We start from the raw sequence: 21623 nt of genomic DNA, 5'->3' as shown, positions 1-21623 counted from the left end.
TACATTCTTCTGACACAACCCTTGTAGGAACCTCTAAAGGAAAAAAAAAGTGAATAACTGTTTCCAATAGCTCATGTTTAGAAAAACCTTTCCCAAGTTTATATAATCCTTAAACAACATATATTTATCTATGAAACAGAGACTGAAGTGGTGGCCTAAAAGTGAATTAATATATATATATATATATATATTTTTTTTTTTGTTAAAAAAAGTGAATTGATTGAATGGAAAAATAAAGCATTGGAATTTCAGAAAAATAAATAAATAAAGCGTTGGAAGAATTTAGAACCATCAACACGATAGAAGCTGTCAAACTATTATTTCTTGGGTAGGACAAAGCTCCCCAAAATTAGATATGCAGCTTATCCAATCCATCCACATGTTACAGCTAGATAATATAGATATGCAATCCCACAGTTCCAGTGGATGCCATACTGGATGCCCTATTGCCTATTTGCTCTCTCCTAAGGAGAGGGAAGATGAAGATAGTTGGTTGGTTGATATTTTTCGGGCAATGGAGTCTAATCTGATGGGGTCAGTGGGGATAAGGAGATATTTATGGAGACGATTTCCTGGGCCCCACCTATTAATTTTTCTATCATTACCCTATGCAAGTTGCGTTGTGATAGTTGTAATCATCTATAATTAGATGAAAGAGAAGTAATTAATTAGCAAATTGCAACACTTGCAACTGATAGAACGTTAAAAGTGTTGAACAAGAAGAAAGGACAGAAAAAAACGTCGGTCCAATGATTTCAGGGTTAGAATCGAGTGTTTATCAGCCGTCCGATGTGCATTAGATCCGATTGATGCACTTGAAGGTATTTTGATATGAGAACTCTAAACCCTAAACCTAAAATCCTAATCATTGTATTAGTATCTATACAATATAAAAGACAACGTGATCCCCACACTTACACAAAAACCAGTGGCAACACATGTAATAACATAATTGCGGTAAGACTTAACCTTTCATAAGATGCGGGGCAGGCAGGATTTCTGATTTTCATGGGTGATGGACGAGCTGATCATTTTGTCTCTATGCATCTAAGAGCAGGTGGACAAAGGGGTCACACCACTTTTAAGCTTCGTTTTGCCTTAACTATTTTATCATATAAAACACTATTATTAATTCTTAAGGAAACAACGTTATCTGGTGCACATCCCTACGAGTAGAGGTCTAGAGACTCTAGACTCCAAACATAGGGGTGGCAAAAAGACTACCCTACCCCCTTTTGTTGGATGCTTATGCATCTCTCAATTGCTCCTTGTGCTTAAGGGTATTAATTGGTTCGGTTTCAGTTCAGACTGGGTGAATCGATTCGATTCACATTTATTTGACTAAAACCACAACCGCACCATTTACTAAACGGTTCCACTTTTTGAAATCGTGACTATTTAATAAACGATTTGGTTTCCATGGTTTCTAAACGGTGTCGATTTCACCATCTTAAACAATTTCAGTTTCGGTTTATTCCATTTGGTTTGTAAAACAGTTCATAATAAGTCTGTTATAACTTGCAACCATCTCTAAACAGAAGAACATAAGCTTATCCAAAAATAATTGGTAACCACAAATAAGAGATTCTATACTGACGATGGTATGTCTTAATTTGATAATCTAGTGTTTTTTATTTGCATGGTCATTCTCCAACACATAGAACTAATATCATACATCCAAATCCAGCCTTCTACACCGTAAAATATTAAAATGACAGGTGGTTAAGCCAAAAACACCCCATATGTGATAACATAATAACATAGTAACATATATGGATTACAAGTTCATGATCTAAAACCTAAATTTAAACTGAATTGCAATAAATGAAACCAAAGTAAGATGGACACTTAATTTAATTGTTATACGAATCAATCGGATTGGTTTAAACGATTCGATTTAAATGGTTTAAATTCGATTTGAAATCAATAGGTTTCACGATAAAAACCGATTCAACCTGTTTAGCTAATCGGCCAGAAACTTGAAACCATAACCGCACCATTTACTAAACGGTTTTATAGTTTCAATGTAAAAGGATCGATCTGATTTCTATTACAAATTCACATCCTTACTTGTGCTGGTGCAGTGACCACACGGCCATGTAGCAATCCCCAACTCTTCATTCATTTATCTCCTCTTGAGATTAATCTGCCTTCTAATCATGTTCACACTTTAAACATAGTTTTAGTTGTATCGAATCGGGTATTGATATCGGCTGGTATACCGACATGATACTGTTTGGGTACCGATACCAAAGACCTTAGTGCACTCTCTCTAGTGATCCAAACTTGCCCATCAGGAATTCTGCCATGCAACAGCTATCCCTCATGAGTAGTTCTAAACAGCCAAAATTGAAATTTTGCTGAGCAACAACTTCCCTTCCTGAGAAACCACATTCCTCTGCTCCACATTGACAGAAGATAGCACCCACCTCCCAGCAGCTACCACAAACTGAATTGTGATCCAGCTTACTCAGTGCAGACCAGACATGATGGATTAGGCAGAAACAAGAACAGAAAATTGCAGAAAAGCATTTCAACCATTTACCTCATAAGATTTACGGGTTTGATCGTTCCCTTCTGATTTCAGAAGTCCGATCTACTCCCTCCCATACATATAATAAACAGACTGCCATCCTTCAACAGTCCAACCCCTCACACACATACACACGCACACACACAAAGGCGCAGACCAGTATCCTGCTGCTAAAGCAACATGCACCTCAATACATTATTTGGCAAACTCACAAAAACCCAACTTCGATCAAACAACTCCTGAGCTTCTGCCTTTGCAGAAAATCAAGAGGTCCACGAAAATGTCGAACTAGATCTCACAGCAGCTGGAGATTCATTTTTTTCCTTCTTTGCCTTCAAAGAAGTTCCAGATGTTATAGCTGATGTAGTCAGCACATCACTCGCTTCCTCCTTGTTCGCATAAGTCTAGCAACGCCAAAGTCTGAAAAGATATCCAGAAAGGAGTCCCAATAGTCAGTGCTTGGGAGAATATGATACACAGTATGGAATCACTGAAACTGAGAGATTGTAAATTTAAGTATGCTTGTAAGTGTTGGGCCTCATATAATAATTGAGTAGAATAGAAACTTGAAGGGAACAAAACCAAATGTGTTTTGTGATCAATCTCAGCATTTACAAATCGGAATGTACTGTGGTTTCATCGCCTACCGAATATGTTTCACTGGTTTTTCCTTTTTATCCCCCATTACTTTTTCCTTTTACTTTAATAGGTAAATGTCAAAAACTTCAAAGGGTGAATAATAGAGACTGAAAATCTTCCATCAAATAAGATTAGTCTTGTAACTTGATCCGGTCCTCCAAGCAACGATTGATTTGGCACTACATTAAATGAGAGGATTCATGAACAATGATGCCTTCATTAACCATGTCTACTTTCCATTATGAATGGCAGGTTGTCCTACTCTCCCAAATCCTAGTAAATCATCTCACAAGATAATATGAAATTTGACGAGGGAAATTAGATAGTGTTCCCTGTTTACAAAATTCCAATCCAACAAATCTTCAGATAGGGTTAGAATTAAAATTACAGAATCAAACATAAAACCAAAGAGGCTATGGAGACAGGAATCCATTCAAACCAGACAAAGCGAAGTACCAAACAAGTCCTCGACTTCCTGACCCACCAGTTATATGAGAAACTGAGGAAAGAGACTATCAAAAGGGTGGATTAGAGAAGTTGGATAAAAAATATGGCAGACTGCCACCTGTCATTTCTTCTTTTCTTAAGACAACTAAGGATAAACATATTTCTTGAGAAATATCTTTCTTCTCTTTGGCACAATTATGAATAACCAAACCAAAAGCATCTCTAAATGTAGCTCCCAGGTAAAAACCTATAAATAACAGCTGCAATAGTGTTGTTATGACACTGGCTCAATAGTAAGTCATCTATTAAACTTGTATACTAGAACAAGTTCAACAAAATTAAGAGGGGCAGTAAAATGGTTCAAATGTGCCATAAATGCACACAATATATCACATATTGCTTCTGGTTGGAAGCCTCTATATGTTAGACGTCAAAAACTCCCTACCAAATTGTTGAAACAGTAAGTCAAAAGCTAAGGCCATCAACCAAAAGAGAGGTAAAAAGAGAAAAAAGAAACAAAGACTCGGCACCATATTCTCATCATCACCACTCTTGTAATTAATTCAATGTTTCATATTTGATATTAGATGTTTATGCACTTGTAACACCATGTGGTCTCATTCATTCTTTACACACTAATTCATTCAGCCATGATGTAGTATAAACTGTAAATATCCATTTGGGGCAGTAGATCATCCGTTGCTTGAATGGCTCAAATTGGACAAACTACTAGCATGGATGGATAATAGTTCTCATATTTCTTGCCAACTAAGGAGTCAGAAGCAGGTCGGCAGGTCCAAGAAAGCAAGAATGGACAGGGGTAATCTAAACTTATCTTAAACTAAAACTAATTTGAAGAAAAATTAAATTAGGAATACAAATTATGACAGGAATAAGAACATTTCATCCTCTTGATAGAATAAGAATTCATCCCGAAAATCCAAGTATACATCATCATTTAGTGTTAAAACAGTAAGGAATGTTTATCAACTAAAGGACTAGGCATCTAATCCTTAATAGACCTCATGGGCTAAGTTCGATATCCTTTAACCCACCCCACACCCCACCCAGGCGGCAACACAGAAAGGCAAACAAGTCCCAACAAGATACTTTTGGGGGTTTTAGGCTATCTTGACCACCACCATTCCTGACTACACCCCACATGCTAGGGAGGCAAGTCAACTTGCACCAAGTCACTGAGTTGAATCAAGGCGGAAAGCTGCGGCCATATATTTGAGAAGACCGAAGGAAACATAAATAGGTATACCAAAACAAACACATTTTCAGATAAAAGTTATAAGCAGACATAAGTAGGAATCATCCAATTCTTTTCAATCCTTTCGTCGAAGATAATAAATTAAAGGGAAAATATTCTCACCATGCATAGAGACATATAAAATGGCTTTATAATTCACAACCTACTATGTAGTAATACATAAGTGGGTCCATATGATAGAGGACCTCGCACATTTTCCCATGTTCTGCATGTAAAATTCCAGCTCAAAACAGACAAAGGAAGTGCCTTAAAAATGAGTTCAAAGTTATATACAAAAATGCCATTAGAGTCGATTACAAAAGAATGGCATCGTCGTCATTTTGTAAAATTTTGAATGCCCTTTTATGGTAGTTCTTTTACTTGTTTTGGTTTGAAACTTCACCAATGGAACATGTACAAAGTTCTCTATCACATGGAGCCACCTATGTACAGCCATGTGGCAGGTCATGAAGTATAAGGTCATTTTAAATGTCATTGGGCATAGTGACAATTAGAAGCTCCCTTTTAAATAGCCAACTAAGAGCACATTATTCCCCTGACATATGAAATACTACTATGCCATTCTGCAAATGTAATCTTAACAATTCCTGCATCTTATAATCTTAAAGCATTACCAAGTTTTAAATATTCAAAATTATATCAAGAGAAGCAGTAAATTAATTGATGTGATCTTGGAATGCCAAAAAGTAAAAAAAAAAACTAACAACTATACCAGTGCCAGGTAACATCGCTTAATGGCTACCAAATAAAGCCCACATTTCCCACCCCCCAAATACATGCAGCCAAACTACAAGCAGATAAATATTAATTATTCAAATGGTCTATAGTTTTACAATACCTCTGGTATGGAGAGTTCAAGACGAAATTTGGGACCATCATAATGATGCAGAACAGGCCTGAAAGCATCTTCTTCGAGCGCTTTGCAGAGCATCCTTACACGGATTCGCACCTAACAATGTTTGCCAATATGAGCAATGAGGAATTCTACCTACATATTAATAATGGAGAGTATCCAATGCATCAACTCTCATTACATTTACCTGAGCAGGAAATCTTGATTCACCTTTACATTTCTTGTCTTCCCATGCTGTTGGGTCAATGTTTGTTCCCCCAAAACTGGCAGCCTGTACAAAATTAAGTGAGGATAATAAGGATATGGATTAAGATCCCTATTAAAAAACATAAAACAGTAACTACAGGCAAGATACAGTCCGCATCAACCATGGCCCCCACCGAACAGCCACACAAAATGAACATCAAAGAGATACAGAGTGGAATATCAAGGGAAGGTATTTAATCAAGGGGATAGGAAAATGGGCAGGTGCAAATGACCATTACATCACCAGATTGGGTTTGCTGCAAGGGAATTTATGTAAAAAACATGGGGTGACAGATTTGACTTCTGTCTGCAACTGACAATTCAGATCCTGATAGCACCATGCTTAAATAATGTCTATTAAATCACAACTTCTCTGCCCCATAACCTAGGCGCTATAGAGAGGAGAAGAAAAAAGGTTCATTGTCTTACAAAATGCAGAAGTAAAATTTTACTGAACTCCCACGTATTTCATTCAGGAATTTATTCAGCATCAATAAGAATAAAATTAAGAGAAAATTACCTTGATTTCCCTACAAAAGTAATTGACTAAATCTCCCATTTTAAGAAATAATAAACTATGGCTTTAAAGAGACAGCATTAACACATACAGTTTCCATTTCTAACAATTATGTTGATGAGGGTTCAATTATTTTTTAGAATTTCCATGTTACCCTCTTTCTTTTTCTATTATTAAAATACAACTTTACAATCATCAATGAGAAATTTCATCAATTTCTTATGAGGTTGCTAAAGTGGGTTTATTAAGTAGTTTGCAGATGGAAAGGGAGATTAAAAAATTTCACTTTAGGATAAAATGGGGATTTAAAAAATTACATGACATATTGCCAATGTCAACACAAAGGTTAGAATGGCAAGTCACAGGTGATTTTATATTCACTTTAGAGTCCTGGTTAACTATTTTGAAATTGGAGAGGTTTGGTCAATTCTTCTCTGAATCTGAGAGATCGTCGACAAATTGATAGAGTCCTCAATGATGGTAAAAATATAGATACTATTTACAATAATCAAGAGCAAAGAGATCTCGACCAACAACACTTTTCAGCGAATTTTTTCTTCATATATTGGAAGATACTATCTTTACATAAGCTTATCCATGAAAGGCAAGCCTGATAATGGAAAGGTCTTTCAATAGTAGCAGAAAATGCCTTCTCTTAGTGGTATCTGAAACCACAAGAATGAAAAGCCACACGTTATAGATAATTCACAAACATACATACCTCAAATATCCCATGTAGCTGGTGAGTAGCATAATTGTACAAGAACAAAGGCAAACCCGGTGTTATGGCCCGAACAGAATCCCGGTATCTGGATGGCAAACCTGCATAACAAAAATCATATGACTAAAACCATTATTCCCCAGGTTCAGAATTCAAGGTTTTAACTCTAATCACCTAAACCTATGCAGTAGCTACAGATGGTATATCTAAATTTGAAGCCATTGCCCAAGAGTTTATGCAATTAAACGGTGTGTGTTGGATTTCTCAGCAACTCTCTTACCAGATCAGAGTGAAATAGAACTTAAAAAATGTTCAACATACCAAAAAGTTGTCGCTTCAGATCTTCCTGCATTGTGTCATTGTTACACACAAAAATGTAACCACCAAGCACCTCATTTCTTGGAAGCGTCTCCGCTGAAGGCAATGTCTTAAATCGTTTGTCAACAGCATTGTTACTATTGCTGTTACTGCTGCTATTATTTGGGTTGTAATTGATGTTGTTCTTGCAGCCATTGTTTGTCACCTTGGTAGTGTTGCTATTATTGCTGGACAGGTTGCCTCCGACCACCACATTAACGTTTCCAGTGCCTTTCTGATACAGCATCTTAGCATTATAGACGCCATTCATATAGGCACCTTTGTTGACAGGCTCATTCAGCTTAGAGTCCAAACTCATCATAGCGAAATTAAGGCTCTCAAACTTGTTATCTTCTTGGAACCCAAATTTCTCTGTCGGCTTCATTTCCATGGTGGTTTTACTGGGATCGAGGTTGTTCATTCTTAAGCCTTTCGATCTAGTCTGTTCAGCCAACTTCGACGCCGCCACCAACCATTTCTGATCCTCCGAAGCGGCAGCAGCAGACTGTCCCCGTAGTTCATCCCCCAGTTGCCAAAAGCTTCTCTGACTATCCATCATCGAAGCCTTCTTCACACAGATCAAATGTCAATCGGCTCAGAAATGGAAAAAATTGAAGAAAAACAGTTGAAACAATCGCAAACATTTCACAGAAAAACGAATATTCAATCGATTCCATTCGAAAACGAGATTCGGAACCGAAAAACAACAAAAAACCACAAATGGAACAAACGGAACAAAGCCAACAAGGGTTTTCACTTACCCAACGAGCCACTAGGTGGCTCTGAATTAGCTTTTGATGGCGAGGACAGCCGCCGGAACGATCGGATCTACAAGACTTCCGGAGAAGATATAGATCTTGCGAAACTGAAAATACCAAACTACAGGAATCCAAAGAGAGCGAACAGAGAGAGAGAGGGAGAGAGAGAGATTGGAGAAAGCCTCGTTTTTAACGGTTGTGATGATGCGAAAGATGTGACCAGAGTTGACTGTGCAGGCGCAGACTCACCGACAAACTACCCATTGATGACGGATGCTACTGTGCTAGTGAAACACGTACGATTAGAATCACTAATTTAAAATGATTCTAATTCTATGATAGTGATCCAGTCGTTTGTGATATTTACACCCTGCGTGAGTGGCGCCAGCATTTTGATATTTATGACATGGTGGGCCCCTGATACTGATGTGTTCGTCATTAGTGATAACACGTGGCGTTCAAGAAACAAGAACGATTAAATCTTGTCGTTTAGTGAGGGGAGAAATCGGATCGTTCGAAATGCAAATCATAACGATTCCCGACCGATACGAATTGAAATCCGCTGGAACCGATCGGACCCAGAATCCGAGTTTTGGCATCCTTGGAAAATGCTCGTGAGCGAGTCAGTGGTGGTTGTCGTTTCAGCTTCATCTCGCTGTCTCGCACAGTGAGTGGCAGAAGCAAGTAGTGATAACAGATCAGGAAGGTCTTGAACCTTTGGGGTGAAAGCATTTGCTATTAGCAAGAGGGAGATGGCTCGGAAGTTGGTAGTGGCGATCGTTTTGGTAATCGTTGCGGCTGCGACGGCGACGGCAGACTATGTTCGGCCGAAGCCTCGGAAAATCTTGGATTTTCCATGGAAGCGTAGGAGTTCATCTGAACCTCAACAGGTAAAATTTTGCCTTTCCCCTTAGCTCTGAGCTTATAATTTCAATTTTTTGAGTTTTCCCCTCTTTTCCATGGTCTCAAGCTCTTAGCTTTGTACGATTTGAAATCATGGATCTTTTTTTTTTTTGCTTTGTTTTCTGTGGTTGAATCTGGGTTTATGAATCTGGGTTTATTTACATTGCATGATCTTTTGTTTGGTAGTTTACTTTCTATAGCGAGTGGGGAGAAAAAGTTTCTTTTCTTTCGTGGTGACATGAATGTAACCAGAAGGTCGAGAAGTGGTTTGCGTCTTTTCAAACAATTAAAAGGGAAAGAATTCAGTTTGCACTTTACACGATTGGGAATAACGAGTTACTTACTGTGTATGGCACAAGTACGCAAAATATTAAGGTTTACGTTTGGGTGGTAATCAGAAAACGGAACCCTAATTTGGGTTTTGAGTCACAATTTGAAAGGTCTGAATGCACAGATTAAGCAAACTTGAGATGGAAAATAAAGTTATACAGGAACAAGAGCAGAATATAGGATAGAGAAAATAGGACCGAAAATGGAAAAATGATGAAACAGAGACTGTGACAGACTTAGGACTGAGTAGGAGACACTTCTGTCTACTTAATTACTAATTAGACAGAGCTGAAACTCAAATCAGTTTGCACTTTGGGGTACTCCTAAGTCACGGCTAACAGTGGGCAACTGATGACTGAAATCACAGAAACAGGGTAGTCTGATGACGGAGAAAATAAAAGCAAATAGAAAACTAGGGTCTAATGGAATGGCTTAACAGGTAAGGATATCAGAAAGCTTTACGTGAGAGGTTGCATGCAATCTGCCAAAGGAATCAGAAGAACTAAACTGGGGAAACAGAGTTTCCGCAGGGCATTTAAGAGTATGAAGAATCTGACCTGATTTGAAGAAGATTTGAATTGGAAGAAATTGAAGTTGAAGCTGTATCAACCAGTGAGAATCCAACAATGAGTTACACTAAGAGTGACTTGGTAAGAGAGGAATTCACCTCCCCTATGCATACACAGTAGATCCACACTGAGAATAATATCAGCAGCAATTTTAATTCAAACATTTGATTACAAAGAATGGGTCGATCACTATTTATAGAGGTACGGATCAGCCTGTTTACTTGAATTCCAAGCAATGAACCTGCTGACAATTCCGAATTTCTCCCTTCGATAAAAAAAAAATTTTGAATTTCTCCTAATAGCAATCCCAACTTTCTAAATATAATAATTATAAATTAAAAAAAATTAAAAAAATAAAAAAAAATTGCAAACCTAGGCTGTTGAATAAAATTAGTCTTTGCTGCTTTAGAATATCTTATAGATCTCTCATTGAATATATTTTAAATCTCACTGAATACCTTTAGAGAAATGTTACAAAGAGCTCGAGCTAAAACAGGAGTCTTCTAGCCCAGCCGTAGATATCCCCACTCCCTTAAGATTGGATACCATTGTGGCAATCCAAAATAGCAGTCAAAAAAGTTTATTGCCACCCTTGACTTTCTTAATGTATTATCTCTTAAAAATTAAAGCTTGGGGGAAAGTAAATAAATAAATAAATAAAATAGGAAATAAAAGAAGAGGTAGAATCCATTACACACTGTGAACTTGCATCGGTTATGTGATCGAATGCCTTCCTGGCCTCTTCACTGAATGGTTTGTCACTCACTAAACTAACTGCTGCCTTCAAATCATTCTTTTTGCAGCCATAGTCTAATTTATTTATTTTTTATTATTATTTTAATCTTTTTTTTTCCTTTTCAATTTAGAGTTGGGTGTGGTCTATGCATGGTTGTCATCTAGGCGACCAAGACGTCGGGGGGGGGGGCACTAGATGCAAAGTGACATCAGCAAGGTGACCAAGGGTCCTGGACACCGATAACTGCACAGAAAAAAGGCAGAAACAAGTGAACTAGAGAGAGGATATATTATGACTCCCCAATCCCCACCGAAACTCCCCTTTTGTTAAGAACCATAAACTACGGTTGCAGCCTTTCTGTTGCCACCCATTATCGTTCCTTATCACAAATCTGCAAATAGAAATGCCCCACCAACGGCAACGGACGAGAGCACTCCTTTTATGTTATAACCTTGGCGTGTCACCAAGCCTAATGGACCAGAGACCAAGTGCTTTCAATGGACTTGTGGCAAGAGTCCAAAAACTCTAGAGGGTTGATGTAGGGGGTTCTTAGGTGACTAGGTTTCCTACAAGGTTAACTAACTAGGTAGGACAAACTCAAGGAATTTGGGCTGGTTAGGATAAAGGAAGTTTAGCAAACAAGATTGCATGCAAAGTAAAGTGAGGCTAATGAACAAAGTAACAAAGAGCAACAATAATCTAGGAAGAAAAGCATATGAACTCACTCAAGTGTCAAGGGGGAACATGGGGTAGGGAATATGGCAGCAAGCAAAATTAGGTTGTAACACTAGCCTATTAAGCACCAAAAGTAGATAAAAAACCCATGTTATACGCTCTAAAATCAGTTATACTAGTAATAAGAAGACCAGCAATACTTAAGGCAAACAGTGATGTAAATTAAAGGTTAAACAATGGCTAAAAGGGGGTGCGTTTCAATGGAAATAACGGAGTAAATAATGAGGGGATAATGGAGGGAATGGGAGGGTTTATTCTATATTTACTTGCTGCCCAGGTTTGAGAATAAAAGAAGAGAACCCAGATTTGAAGATGTTGTCCAACAACAGTCCGATTGTTGAAAGGAGATCAGCAGCAGCCCAGTCCTTGATGTAAAGAATAACAGCAGCACAGTATTGAAGAGAGAATTAGCAGCAGTTCAACATCAAAAGGTAACAGCAGCAGCAGGTATTCGCTGGCAGCAGTAGACGGTAAGCAGCAACAGTAACAGTAAACAGCAGCAGTTCAAGTTAGTAACCAGCAATAGTTCCGGTGAGAAAAGATAGAAAAGTGAGAGGGATGGAGGTGAGAGAAGAGAAAACCGAGAGAGAAGAAAGAGAGAAAGGCGAGAAAGAGAGAGAGACCGAGAATGAGAAGAGATCGTGAGAGGGAGAGAGGGACGCTGGCTTTGCCTTTTTTCTTTCGACAATTTTCATTGCTTCAACCGTGGCCAATGGCCTTACATAAATAAGAGACTAATTACTAAAAATAACAGATTATTCTAGGAACGTTATCTCATAAACAAAGAAACTTTCTAAAAAGAAAACAATAGGATAATTACTTAGTTTCCTAATTAACTTAAAGACTCAAATAAACAAAATCCTAGAAAATAAAACTACTAAACTATTAGATTTGGTTGGGGCCACACAATCTTGGCAAAATTTGGAAGGAGAGGGACTCAATCCAACGCTGGAAAGGTTGGATCGAGCCTTCCTTTCTTCCGCCAGTTTCTTCTTCTTCTTTCTTATTCTTCCTTCTTCTAATCCTCCAACCACAAAGAAAGTTGGGTCTTCTGCTTGCTTCGGCTGTACATCTTGATGTCCCCATCAAGAGGTCAAAGGGGGAGGAACTACTTTAATAAGTCACCAAACCCAACAGAAGAGAATATAGTATCTCTGTTTTGATTGCTTTCCTTCCAGCAGCAAGAAGAAAACTCTCTGATATTGACATAAATGTCCCCTGGATACCATCCAACTGGTAAATGGCCGATACCACCTACCCACATCTTTGTTTGTTTTTATCGGAAATTGCCATGTAAGAGCAATAGCTTGCAAGTTCACAGTGTCTAACGAATTACCTTCTTATCTATCTTCTTCTTCTTCTTTTCCCTCCAATTGACACGGATTTCCCTTTTTAAAGGATAATAAATTAAAATTTTAGAGATTTCATCAAACTTTTTTTGATGGTGTTTCGAATTGCCTCTTCGGTAGTCCATAATCTTAAGAGAGTGGGGAGATCTTCAGCCCAAGGCTTGAGCCAAAAGACTCTTAGTTCAGCTTGAGCTCTTTACAACATTTCTCATATCTCTAATATCTTCTGGCAAAGCTAGCGGTTGAACAGCTTCTGCCAGCTGTAAGCTGATGCTTCTAATGGGCTTTGCTAATTGGACCTCTGCTGTTACTGGGTTCCTATAAAGGCCTGTCGACTAGGGCCTTATGAGTCCTTTCTTCTTGGCTGCAGCATCATCGTGCCTCTCCCCGTAGATGCTGGACTGATCATATTTGGTCCATTTATTATGAGCATAGTATCTTTGAATAGCCATGTTGAAGTCGGTCATATACGAAATGCTATCCATCTATGTGTTATCATTCATAATTGTTACACCCCCTACTTTTATGTGATTTCAACCAATTTTACACATGGCAGACTGAGTTTTGCAGGTTCATATCTCTTTGGCAGGAGATAAGCACATGCGCATCACATGGATCACTGATGATGCCAACTCTCCTTCTGTTGTTGAATATGGAACATCACCTGGAAAATACACATCCTTAAATCGGGGAGAATCCACATCATACATCTATTTGCTCTATATCTCAGGACAGATACACCACACTGTCATTGGACCTCTGGAAGATGATACAGTTTACTTTTACCGGTGTGGAGGAGAAGGTCCAGAGTTCAAGCTCAAGACCCCTCCCTCTAAGTTCCCAATTACTTTTGCCATCGCTGGAGATCTGGGTCAAACAGGCTGGACTGCCTCAACTCTTGACCATATTGGCCAGTGTAGCCATGACATGTTTCTGCTTCCAGGGGATATCTCTTATGCCAATTACCAGCAGCACTTATGGGACACATTTGGTGAGTTGGTGCAACCCCTTGCAAGTGCAAGGCCATGGATGGTAGTTGAAGGGAACCATGAAAAGGAGATTATACCATTTTTTAAGGAAGGTTTTCAAGCGTATAATTCCAGGTGGAAGATGCCATATGTGGAGAGCGGATCAAATTCAAATCTTTATTATTCCTTTGAAGTTGCAGGAGTTCATGTTATCATGCTTGGCTCTTATGCAGAGTATGATGAGGACTCGGATCAATATAGTTGGCTGAAGGTAACCTAATTGCACTTTTAAATTGCTATTGGTTTTCTTCCCTTTCTTTAGATGGTGTAGTTGATTTTTCTCAGGAAGTTGAATTGTTCAGCACATGTGAATGGGTTTTAGGAATTACTGAACTACTACAAAAATATTTGATTTATTTTTGGATTTTAAATATACCGTATTGTGCTTGGCTCCTTGAAAAAGTAATAATGCTTATTGTCTCTTTATGCAAAACATATTGCTTCATCTTTTAAGAAGAAAAAAAAAAGAGCAACAGTTGATGACCTTTCCTGTAGTTTTTTGTCAATTTTCTAATGATTCATAGAGGTTGGTTCATCCAAGAGGTTTCTTATTGACTGGTGTTAAAGCTCTAGGGGAAATTCTCTTTGTTTTCTCTTGGTTTGATTACTTGGATTCTGGTTTGCAACAACTGGGAACTGCTGATTGTCGGAAATATGCATTATTTGGCAATAGTAGATATGGAACTAATCCTGATCACTGTTGTTGCTGAGCACATTTGTGCATGTTTGCCTGCTTTTGATGTAAAATTTAGCCTCCCATAAATGTTCCTTTCTCACAACATTTCTCAAGAGAGCTGAACTTGACTTTTCACACGAATAGAGGAAATCTTGGTCTCTTGTGGCATTTCTATTTCTAATATCTCTCTCTTTATTCTATTTTATAGTAGTTAAGAAGTGAGTTGTCTCAAAAAATTAAGACTACTTCTGCAGCACATGAGAATTATTGTGTACTCTCTACATGATATTTCTTAGCATTATTCATATAAAGTAACTTCTCTGTTTTGCTATGTGTATAGGCTGATCTCTTAAAAGTGGATCGTAATAAGACACCATGGCTGATAGTGCTATTTCATGCTCCATGGTATAACAGCAATAAGGCCCATCACGGTGAAGGAAATCATATGAAGGCTGTGATGGAACCGTTGCTTCATGCTGCTCGAGTGGATATCGTGCTTACTGGCCATGTGCATGCTTATGAACGCTCGGTAAATAATGCTTTTTAGCCTTGTCTTCTAAACCTGGGGAACTTTGAGAAAAGGAAAAAAAAGAAGTCCAGACATATCATTTAAAATCTATGTTTTCACTGCATGACTTTCCTACTTCAGCTACATGGTGGAATAAGACATCAATCAAGAGCTCCCATTAGGTGGCAGATATTTTTGTTTGGCCTCATATTCTCTCCTGAGTTTGTTAGCTAGAAGCCTCAAACCCCTTCATGTATTGGATTTTCACCCCTACTGATGTTGGATATTGAAATAATACTGTGAAGAAGTGCCCAAGAAAGAGGGCCTTCTTTTGCAATGTGGCAGGCAGCTAATGTGTTGAAACTTCCTTTTTAAAGACCAAGTGGTGTAATTAATGTAGGGCCCTCTCTAGACAAATTGAGCATTCAAGTGGCAAATCCAATACTTTATTATGATTTATGGTTGTTTGAGTGGCAGAAACGTATAAACAATGGACGATCAGATCCTTGCGGAACTGTACACCTAACTATCGGTGATGGGGGGAACAGCGAAGGTCTAGCAGAGAAGTATGTCTCTCTCTTTCTCTCTTGCACACTTACAATGAATTTTCATTTTGAAATCTGAGTTTTTTTACCTTGTCTAGTCATTTACAACAAAACTCAAACATATAATTGGTAATATCCTAGGATTTTCTTGTTCAGTAAATTCTTTCCACCTTGTGATTCTCACCTGCTCACATGAGTGCTTAAACAATGTAATGTGCCAGAAGAGTTACTAATTTAGTAAAATCATTTGTTGGATCCTTAGAATCGAAAGGTTCTGGAGTTGTAATTTGGCAATTAATTTCTCGAGTGTATTTGACTTGGATCTGCATTTATGGTTGAACGATCATGAGGTGACTGCCGCACTTCTCTAGAATTCAAGCACCACCAATTTTGTGTTTGTTGAAATTGAAGGAGATGGAAGGTAATTGTGGTGATGCTAGAAAAGATGATTGGATTTTGACGATTCATATGCACTAAATGAAATTTTATCTAAATATCTGTGGATATTCCAGATGCAGCATTGTCTATATTGAAGAAAAAAATTACTTGCCAGGTTATTTGGTAGTTTTAAGGAATGACTTTCCATCAATCTTTTTCAGGTTTAATAAGAGTATCAGTTTACCATTGATTTTCCGACTTGTATGGTTTGCATTTTCCAGTTCTTTGCATTATATGGCCTGCTCTTTAATGAGTCGACTTTTGATTCTTTTACAGATATCTAAACCCACAGCCAGAGTGGTCAGCCTTCCGTGAAGCAAGCTTTGGTCATGGTGAGCTTAATATTGTGAATGAAACTCATGCATTCTGGAGCTGGCACAGGAATGATGATGATGAACCTGTAAAGTCAGATCAAGTGTGGATAACCTCAGTGGTCGGTTCAGGATGTCTTGCCGAAGGGAAGCATGAATTCAGTTAGATTCTCTCATGGCTTCATAGAAGAGGGAACATCTGGAAATTCCCTTTCATCAGTATGAAATGACTACGGAAGGAACCCTTTGTAAATATATTTGGTAGGAGAATATATCATAGTGGTGTATAATTAGTAGCTTATACATCAGCATAATAGCCTTTTGAGGGGTGAGGGGGAAGGGGCAGGGAAGAGAAGGATGAGTTTAATTGTTTCTTGATGTTCCATAGCTGCAAGACACATCATAGCGTCAAGCTCAGAACTTAGTGAAATAAACGGCCTGCTACGTACATTGCCAAGACAGTCGATTCTGCAATGCTTGGCTGGATTTCTGTACAATAAACCCAGAACCCCATTGTCTGTTTGGTTGCAAGTGAAACAGAAGGGGAAGGGAAGGAAAGTGAAAATTTTCATACCTAAAAAAGAAACAAAACGTACTTAAATTTTTTTTACCAGACATAGTCATGATATTGTTTAGATGTAATTTGTGTTTTACATTTTAGATGGCAGGTGAAATTTAATAACCAATTCACTTTTCTTCCCCTCAATTTCACCAAATGGAGCCATGGTGTTCCTTTCTTTTGCATTTTTCCTATCTAGATGAATAAAAGCATATTGACTATTGTGGAAGGGAGACATCGTCAGTATTCCTTGGCTTTAAATGTAGGCAAATTAGTAGAAAAAAATTGAAGGAGCAGGGCACATTATAGCATAATTCAGTTTGATGTATTGAAAAACTGTGATGATGATGAATAGGTGCAATCCCAAAAATGAAACAAGCATACAGATAATTAAAACTGTAAAATCCCAGATCAGATGCAACTTTGCCTGAAACCATTTACTAAGATTACAGTACCTGATAGGACAAAGGACATACAGGGAAATGATAAACAACCTCAGCCGCTGTGTGTGTTAGAATTTTACCGATCCAAGGAGGCTAGCCTGAAGGATCAGAAGTGAGCTATTTTATGCCAAACAAGTGACAATTCATAAATAAGAATCAATCCAAGGAATCACGAATGTGCATCAAAATCCAAATAGCCTACAATGGCAATTCGCAACAAAAAATGCAGCACAAGTAGCTTCAAACATCCACACACGAGGAGCATTTCTAAGATGCTAGAGACTACATCACAGGGTACAAGATACTGCAAGCCTGCCCGAGAGAGGGACCTGGAAATGTTGGTTACTTGACTACTACTTTTTCTTGGACAGCTGAACCTTTGATGCACACAAATCCTAACATACTGTGAGAACAAACTTGGATGCAGCTGAGCTTCAAACATGATTCCAATGACACTCTTTCTGTGTCGCAGTATAAGTTTGTGTCACTGACTGACAAACTCGGTGTCATCGTCCTTTTTACCTCTCCAAAGCACTATTTGCCCATTCTTGAACAAGATGGGAACACAAGCCACCAAATCCTGAATTTATAGGATTCATAGATTAGTCACCAATTAAAGTCTGGGATCAATGATCTCTTACTAAAACTTAAAAATGAGTAGATGGAAGTATGACAATCGGAACATATGGATTTGCCTTACCCTTAGCTTCACACCAATCTTCTTGCAGTCACTTGTATCTACATAGGTGCAATCTAACCTGACAACCTCTTCAGTCTTAAAGGCCTCTCTTACTCTTGGTACTACGTTCACATATACTCCGTTTCTTGCTGCATGACCCAAAAATGAGAAAATAAAATAACAATCCATCTTTTCTGACACAGATTATGGTATCAAGCTATACACACACACACACACATGCACGCTTGGGGTTATGAAGGAGAGAGAGAGAGAGAGAGAGAGAGAGAGAGAATCCACAAAAGCCATTATTCAATTAATCAATCAGACACTCCAACCCACTTACTGAGTTTTATCAAGGGGGGAGAATTCAATCCTTTGTTTCTCATTTCTTTAGTTTCCTCAAATGTCAAGCCATCAGCCACATTTTTCACAAGCCTTGGATAGATTGGAGCCAATGGCTTCCACAGCATCAAAGGGATAACAGGCCTGTTATTGGGATCATAATTACGACCACGGAATAAAAGGAGGATATTTATGTTCCGGTAGATGATCTTCCCTCCAGTTTTATCCTACAGAAAATCTACACAACGATCAACAATAGCATTCTCAAAAAACCACAAGAGAATAGCAATATAGAAGAAGCATTTAATAGTCATGATTCAACCTCAAAGTGAAAGCAAACATTATCCATGTCAAGCGTAGGCACTCCCAAACACTTGATCCTCACTGCTTCAGCTCTCTTCCAATGGTTGTGGATGTCATCCAACATGTTGTGTGTAATTCCCCCCTTCCCTACCACCAAACCATGACATAAATGATTCAGTTATCATTAAAGAAAAACAGAACAAGGATTACTGCAACCAAGTTCAACTTGTTGCTGGATTCACAAACATTGTTCAAATAGAAAATGATTGTACATATTTTATCAATTAATTATTCCTGGACCTAGTACATCACCATATGTGTTGATCCACTAGGAAAACTGGCAGCTAGCACTAGCAGTCGCATAACTTGGAACAAGTTCAATTAAATGCAGCTGAAATTGATGTAGAACTAGGATTGACAAGTCAACCTAGTCCCAATGTTGCAGGATACTCTGTAACAGTAGATCAGATCTGGAACACCTTGAGTATGGAAGAAAAGAGGGAGATAACTAGAAGAGAACCACTTGTGCTTCACACCGCTGAGAGTCAATTGGATCAAACACCAATTTCATCAGCCTTGATCAAACACAAGACAAATCTCCATGTAGAAGACAATAGCAACAACCATTAATTTTTTTATCAAAATCATCTAGGCCTTTAGGAGCCTCCTCTTCTTTATTTATAATGTTAATGGGGGAGGAAATTACAAAATAGAAGGTTCTTCAAAAAGGAAACCAAATATTCTCCTAATACAATAGCTACTAAAAACTGAAATTAGAAACTAGTTGAAAAAGGAAACTAGCTACTGAAGACTTGACTCAATTAATAACTTGACTCCTAAGGAAACAAATATAACTCAAATCAAGCCCAACTAGAAAGGAAACTAATGAAAATGGAAACTAACTAGTAATCCCCTACTCAATCTTAGAGCCCCCATTTTTAGACCCATAAAAGTGGTCTATTACACTCAAAACACATGGGATCAAAAGCCTAACATGTATGGAACCCAACCTTAGGCTTATTCCTAATAAAACAAGCCTATTTTGGTAATTAATCTGCATCAGAAATGTTTCAACTCATTCTCTGTGAACCACCAGGAACTGGGAAGTAATCAAAATAACCATTTCTGCAATTTTCAATGTTTGCAAATAGATCAAATAGTACAGAGAGTAGACATGGACTCTGAACTTATTGTTTGGTGGATGGCTAATTAAGAAAACTATGTCCTTCGTGAGCAATCATAAAATATCATGCAGCAGCAACTTAAGATAAACATTTATACCAGAAATCTATTCAGCATGTTGAAAGTTGAAACCAAAACGCTAAAGTTATCTGGTTCCATTCTGATCACATTTTACTGCAAGAAATGTATTAGGAGATGAAAATACCGCTCTAAGGCTGGCAACGACGATCACGATAACATCTCCATCGAAGAGGTAGAGAGATAAATATATAGAACACCAACAACTATTTCCAGACATTAACAATAAAAAAATCTCTAATTTGAGTTCCACATCAAAATTAAGAAGTGATTTTAAAATTAAAAGCATAAAACGCAAAATTTTGGATTTCTAATTTATTTCTTCAAACAAACAGTAACGGAGTAAGCCAAAAGGAATCACCTAAATTGATCTGTCGGGCACAATCGTTGTGCCGATACCGCTCTACAAGATCTTCGATTTCTTCTTCGGTAAGGGGATCCCCAAGCACCGCATTTCGCTCTTCCAAAACTTTCTCTTGATCTACTGGTAGTTCCACCGGAGCAGAAGTCCCGTTCCATTTGCGTTCAAGACGCCCAGGACCAAAAGGAGAGAACCTAGGGGGTTCTCGAAACCCTATCGGTTGGATCGACGGATCACTTTCAGAGTATGAGTATCTGAAATCAAAGGGAAGGTCAGATTGAATAGGAAACTTATGATCGTTAACAGAATCTAGTGTTCTCGAAGGACTCTTTGGCTTTGAAGTTACAGTTTTGGGAGTAGGGGAGAAGGGAGGGTCATAGATGTCGTCGTCAGTTGGAGTTGAAGAATGGTTTATAGAACGAAAGTTGAAGAGTAACAAAGAACTAGGAACTGATAGAGGAGATGAGAGGTTTAGGTTTGAGAATTGGGAGCGAGAAGCTGAAGAACGCCATGAAAAGAGCTTCAGCATCTGCTGCAGTGTAAGTCGCAGGTGAAGTGCATATGCACAAGTTTCAGAAGGCAAGTTTGTTCTTGGGCACTGTTTGCTTAAAATTGAAAGACTAGAAAGTCAGCTTACTTAAGGCTGTGTTTGTTATGCATTTTTGGAATATATTTTGAGTCTAGAACGCATTTTGTAATCTATTGATTCTTGCTTCAAAGTACATTCTAGACCCAAAATCTATTTTGAGAAAGCAAATCAGTGACAGCCTAAATAATGAGCAAAAATAACTAAGAGTGAAATAAAAGATTTTTGCAACCCCACATCCGTCGCAAAAACATCCTCTACACTAAGTGCAGTGATGCAGTGAGCATCGGATGGCCGAGAATACCTCGGTGCACGTGCCCAAATGCTCTCAGCCATTCGATGCTCATTGCATCACTGCACTCACTGCAGAGAATAATTCACTCCACCCCGTCACATAAATAACATATGAAAATTATTTTGAATCCAAGATTGCGAGTGTGAGGGCATTTTTAATTTTTTTTTTTTTTTGTTACCCCGAATATNTCTGTACAATAAACCCAGAACCCCATTGAAAGACATGGCTCTGTTTGGTTGCAAGTGAAACAGAAGGGGAAGAGAAGGGAAGTGAAAATTTTCATACCTAAAAAAGAAACAAAACGTACTTAAATTTTTTTT

At 38.2% G+C, this 21623-nt stretch overlaps 3 protein-coding genes across 4 annotated transcripts; 1 reads left to right on the top strand and 2 right to left on the bottom strand.

The window, feature by feature from the left end:
- Nucleotides 1-2518: 2518 nt before the first annotated feature.
- Nucleotides 2519-8512, bottom strand: LOC122094004 (B2 protein-like). 2 transcript variants are annotated; one of them, XM_042664581.1, is made up of 6 exons: nt 8351-8512; nt 7554-8157; nt 7233-7333; nt 5936-6019; nt 5734-5844; nt 2519-2953 (listed from the first exon to the last, which is right to left on the bottom strand). In XM_042664581.1, the coding sequence occupies exons 2-6, from the start codon at nt 8146-8148 to the stop codon at nt 2909-2911; spliced, it is 936 nt and encodes a 311-aa protein (XP_042520515.1). In that variant the 5' UTR covers nt 8149-8157; nt 8351-8512; the 3' UTR covers nt 2519-2908. The 2 variants fall into 2 exon arrangements, with proteins under 2 accessions (XP_042520515.1, XP_042520516.1); XM_042664582.1 differs by having other exon boundaries at nt 7554-8154.
- Nucleotides 8513-8958: 446 nt separating this feature from the next.
- On the top strand, nt 8959-16991 carry LOC122093598 (purple acid phosphatase 18-like). The gene is made up of 5 exons (XM_042663950.1): nt 8959-9237; nt 13540-14208; nt 15014-15202; nt 15659-15747; nt 16441-16991. The coding sequence occupies exons 1-5, from the start codon at nt 9100-9102 to the stop codon at nt 16640-16642; spliced, it is 1287 nt and encodes a 428-aa protein (XP_042519884.1). The 5' UTR covers nt 8959-9099; the 3' UTR covers nt 16643-16991.
- Nucleotides 16992-17340: 349 nt separating this feature from the next.
- Nucleotides 17341-21030, bottom strand: LOC122093599 (CRS2-associated factor 2, mitochondrial-like). The gene is made up of 5 exons (XM_042663951.1): nt 20423-21030; nt 18821-18948; nt 18500-18725; nt 18178-18305; nt 17341-18057 (listed from the first exon to the last, which is right to left on the bottom strand). Exons 1-5 carry the CDS (start codon nt 20949-20951, stop codon nt 17962-17964), a joined length of 1107 nt encoding a protein of 368 aa, XP_042519885.1. The 5' UTR covers nt 20952-21030; the 3' UTR covers nt 17341-17961.
- Nucleotides 21031-21623: the final 593 nt, after the last annotated feature.

Source organism: Macadamia integrifolia, chromosome 11, assembly GCF_013358625.1.
Source record: "Macadamia integrifolia cultivar HAES 741 chromosome 11, SCU_Mint_v3, whole genome shotgun sequence".
NCBI classification, from domain to species: Eukaryota; Viridiplantae; Streptophyta; class Magnoliopsida; order Proteales; family Proteaceae; genus Macadamia; species Macadamia integrifolia.
This window is presented reverse-complemented; position numbering and strand designations above follow the sequence as displayed.

What these genes read in the sequence shown, in the direction of transcription:
- LOC122094004 (XM_042664581.1), bottom strand. Translation starts at nt 8,148, where the DNA reads ATGATGGATAGTCAGAGAAGCTTTTGGCAACTGGGGGATGAACTACGG. An exon ending in TCTGAAGCGACAACTTTTTG is followed by an intron (nt 7,334 to 7,553) that starts GTATGTTGAACA and finishes TTTGTTATGCAG; the next exon opens with GTTTGCCATCCAGATACCGG. An exon ending in TTGAACTCTCCATACCAGAG is followed by an intron (nt 2,954 to 5,733) that starts GTATTGTAAAAC and finishes ATATCTTTTCAG; the next exon opens with ACTTTGGCGTTGCTAGACTT.
- LOC122093598 (XM_042663950.1), top strand. Translation starts at nt 9,100, where the DNA reads ATGGCTCGGAAGTTGGTAGTGGCGATCGTTTTGGTAATCGTTGCGGCT. An exon ending in TGCATGCTTATGAACGCTCG is followed by an intron (nt 15,203 to 15,658) that starts GTAAATAATGCT and finishes TTTGAGTGGCAG; the next exon opens with AAACGTATAAACAATGGACG. An exon ending in AGCGAAGGTCTAGCAGAGAA is followed by an intron (nt 15,748 to 16,440) that starts GTATGTCTCTCT and finishes ATTCTTTTACAG; the next exon opens with ATATCTAAACCCACAGCCAG.
- LOC122093599 (XM_042663951.1), bottom strand. Translation starts at nt 20,951, where the DNA reads ATGCTGAAGCTCTTTTCATGGCGTTCTTCAGCTTCTCGCTCCCAATTC. An exon ending in ATGTTTGCTTTCACTTTGAG is followed by an intron (nt 18,726 to 18,820) that starts GTTGAATCATGA and finishes GATTTTCTGTAG; the next exon opens with GATAAAACTGGAGGGAAGAT. An exon ending in AGATTGGTGTGAAGCTAAGG is followed by an intron (nt 18,058 to 18,177) that starts GTAAGGCAAATC and finishes CTATAAATTCAG; the next exon opens with GATTTGGTGGCTTGTGTTCC.